Source organism: Atta cephalotes (assembly GCF_000143395.1).
Source record: "Atta cephalotes unplaced genomic scaffold scaffold00056, whole genome shotgun sequence".
NCBI lineage: Eukaryota > Metazoa > Arthropoda > Insecta > Hymenoptera > Formicidae > Atta > Atta cephalotes.
In genome coordinates, this window is record NW_012130120.1 from 1,313,905 (window position 1) to 1,318,132 (window position 4,228).

Consider the following 4,228-nt stretch of genomic DNA (forward strand, 5'->3'; position numbering starts at 1 on the left):
ATATATATATATATATATATATGTACATAAATACATTAATTACCTCTAAATCATTATTTTATGGAACAAAAATAAACCAGAATACATAATTCTTAAAGAATTAATTAATAACTACCTCGTTTCTTTTGCAAGCGATAGACGAATAATTATATAATACTGATATCCTGAAAAATAAGGTAAACAACAAAAATTTAAAATTTGTAAAAAAAAATTTTCCAAAAAATTGGAAATATTGTTTACTGCCTCAAATCGAATTAGCGCAAGTAAAAAGGCATAAAAATTGCAGTGACAGTGTTCAAACTAGCGTTTAGATCTTTTCAGCAACGGCATTCACTAAATCGTCACAGTGTGCGGATTGGGGCGAATCCTCGGCTACATCGGCGGACGACCGTCGGTGGGAGCCACCAGCATGTCGCAGTCCGGGTCAGGTGGATTGAATGACGCTCAAGGACAGAGCCAAGCTGGACAAACAATGGACAGTCAACAGACAACTTGCCAGAATGGTCGTGCCGAGCCACTTGCTGACACCATAAAGCAGGATTTATCTAACGGTTTCGAGAATCGAACGATGGATTACGAGAGATTTACCCAAGAAAGAACACAACATACTTCAGTTACTGGGCAAGTTCAGGATCAACAGCCACAGTCGGTTTCACAACAGCAACAGCAGCAGCAACATCAACTAGCGCATCCGATAGCACAGTATCCGTCAGGAAGAAGACAATCCGTAGGATTACCGGAAGATAAACATCCTTCAACGGGTCAATTGCCGCCCCCGCTATATGCTCAAGACAAAAGCAACGCAGATAGAACTCAGCATGTGTCTCAAACTAGCACTCAGACGGTACCAGTACAAGTGCAACCACAATTTGCACCTGATTATGATCAAAATCAATATTCGCAGATACGAGGGCAATTTGAGGCCAGGTCGCAAATCTATCCGCAAACGCAATATTCCGATAGAGCTGGTTACGTGACAAGAGATGTCACTTATCGTGATCCGAATCTTTATAGTCAGAGTGGTACAACCAATCCGATGTTCACTGGACAGGGTCAATACGTAACGGTTCAACATAGCTCACAAATACCTTCGCAATCTGCTAGTCCGCAGCCACCTTATTATTCGGGTGTAGTGTCACAGCCACCTGGTTATGCTCAATTCGGTACTCAGCCACAATATCCTTATAGTCAATATCCGCAAACGGTCATGAATGCTGTACCGTACAATCCACATTCCAGTATCTATCCGGCTCAGCAATATTCCGGTCAACAATCGCCGAATCCACAGAGATTTTCACAAGAAATCGGTCAATATCAGACGCAACCAATCATTCAGCCAATCGCCCAAAACGTGACCCATGGAATCGCTATCCAGACGACGGAGCGACCTTGCCGAGGACCGAAACCGATGGTGCCGCCTCGTGGCAATTCCAAAATCACCACTCATGATCCTGGACATAGAAAGTCTGCTAGCGTTGACGTACCGGCATTACAAAAAGCAAAATATGAGTCAAACCCGACTGCTCAACAGGAATCGATTCATCGTAGCGATGGCGCCATTATTGTGACGGGCACATCAACTGGTCCAGATGGTTCGGATAGAAGATACTTAACCACGATTAATCAAAATCCTAGGACAAGACAGGACGGTTTATATGTGGATACTAATGGTGATCAGCCAGGCAGAGAGAAACTAGTCGATACAATTGCCACCGAGTGTGGTTTATACGTCTCCAGATCGGAACATAGGAAATCTGTATCTGTCGATGTGACTACTAGCTTTCAAAGACGTAACGATACGATAACTTTTACATTTCCTGGTGATGGTAATCAAGAGATTATGTCGGGAAGGAAAACTACTGTAGTAGATGCAAAGAGAATCGAGACTAATCAAATGTTTCCCGCTGAACAAAGAAGACTGGATGCGAGTCTGCGTGTATCACCAATGGCATTTGATTCAAGACAAGAAAACAGGAAGAGCATAGGAACCGACAGAAAATCCGAATGGGGCAATGTGAGTCCGAATCAAAGAAATGTCATCCCTCCAGAGAATAGACGCTCGGATTATTTTGAGGAACACCGAAGATCACCTATGAATTTGGAAGGCAAAAGAATGGAGGATGTAAGGAGATCACCTATGCCGTTCATGCCAATTCGTGAAACGTCTGTTGATCGTGCTGGACAAAAAAGTCCTTCTTTTGTTAGCCAAAACTTTGAGAAAACTAGACAAGAGTTAGCAATCTGGGCAGAGCAACGTCAACGGCAAGAACATGAAAGAAACATAATACAAGGTCCAATATTTACGACAAGTCCTCGTTCTCGTAATCCGTCAGAGGAAAGAAGGGATATCAGATCAATTCATCCTCCGGATGATCGCAAAGAATCTAGAATGTCTCAATCGGCCTTTCAACCTCTTCCTAATATTAGTCAAAGCACTATAATGGAGCAACGTCGACATCTAAGACATGTTAGCGCCGATCTGACAAAACATATGGAACTCTCGAGAAAAGATTTCGACGAGCAACCTATTACAGGTTCCGTAGTAAATCTTGGCTCGGTAATCAGTACTGCTTCATCACAGAGAGCTAGTCCGAATCTTTGCCACCAATACCCAGCTCTCAGCGAAGCAAAATTGGATACAAAGGCCATGTTAACTGTGGTAACTGATTTTGGCGAGTCGACTACCAGCAAACCAATTGATCAAATAGATCATATAATTCATAGTCACCGTAAAAGTCATAATACCTCATCTAACTTGCTCACTCATAGTAAGAGCCAAATGGAAAGCTTACAGAATACATTAGAGAATCAGAGTGAGAAAACAGACTCTCTTCACGCTCAACAACAACAATTACAGAATCAACAGAGTCTCGATTTAATCTCTGAAAAGCTAAGTCAGTTTGAGCGTCAGCAGAGCGATCTTCAAGCTAAGTTGCAATGTCTTCAGAATCAAAATCAGATTTTGGACAAAGTGGCGCAATTTCAGCATCAACAGAGCGATCTCCAAGCTCGATTTCAAAGTTTACAGAATCAAAGTCAATTGAATGATAAAGTTCATAAAATACCTAACGATTTTGTGCAACTTCCGTTGACAAGCGATATCCATCAGGTTCAAACAAATCCTCTTTCAAACAATCAAGAACAATCATCAGATAAATCTTGCTCAGCTCATCAATCAGCACATGGTCTTCATCAGACGCTTCTAACTACGTACTCACAGAACACCACTCTTCAAGCCTGCCAATCGTCCGTATGCGAGAAACTGACGTCTCGCGTACAACATGACATTTCCGATTCGAATTCCATTCAGATTCCAAACATGTCGCAAATGCCGTTACCATGCCTTCCGCAATTCGATCGTGCCGACGTGTCGCGTACTTCGTTTTCCCAGTTTCACCGACTTCAGTGCCAGATCGAGAGCCACGAGAATGCTTCAACGACGAGTGCCAGTCTACCTGCTAGCTCCTTTACTGGTACGCTAAAGAAGATACCACCGGAGAAACCACCACGGACGTCCTTGATAGTGCAGTCACCAGAAGCCGAGGTAACATTTAAAAATTAGAAATACTTCTATTTGTGCTAATGTTAAAAACAAATTTTTTCAATTTACACATTTATTATTTTATACTTTATATTAAGCAAGTAATCATGATTTGCTAATCACAAATTCTAATCAAAGTGTAAATAGTAAAATCCATTTTAACATTTGTAGTCTCGCTTTTGTAGTTAGATTCAAAGTCTTTATGCGAATTTTGTATTTGTTTGGATGTGTGTTCGCGCGGCAAAAACTTTCTTTATAGTATCTAGAATGTTGGAGAATATAAGCTCGGCTTAGGACTGAAGAGATTGCGGCGAGTTGATGACGACGATGGTGGAAGATAGAGATCTCCACTTGCAGTTTTTGAGGCAACTAAGTGGAATAAACTTGTTAGATATCAGATCTGATGTTGTCTTTGAAAACTTCGTTACGAGTCCTATGTACTTTTCACTCCATTTTCCGTGTCTGGTTTGTAATCTTGACGTTTTTGTCACAACTATGAAACTCACTAGCATCATTTGACAATATTGTTATTCGATTAATCACAAATATTGAATAGCGAATGTTATATTCCTTATTTTGGATAAATTGGCAAAATGGACATATAAGTTCTTTTTAGTTTTTGAGTTATTGCTTGATAAAAATATATAAGGTTATCTTACTTTTACAGTGAAAAATGGAAGAAAAGTT

At 40.8% G+C, this 4,228-nt stretch overlaps 1 protein-coding gene across 1 annotated transcript; it reads left to right on the top strand.

Moving 5' to 3' along the window:
- Positions 1 to 409: 409 nt before the first annotated feature.
- LOC105623392 lies at positions 410 to 3,562 on the top strand. Its single transcript, XM_012204786.1, has one exon. The coding sequence runs from the start codon at positions 410 to 412 to the stop codon at positions 3,560 to 3,562; it is 3,153 nt and encodes a 1,050-aa protein (XP_012060176.1).
- The last annotated feature ends 666 nt before the right edge of the window (positions 3,563 to 4,228 follow it).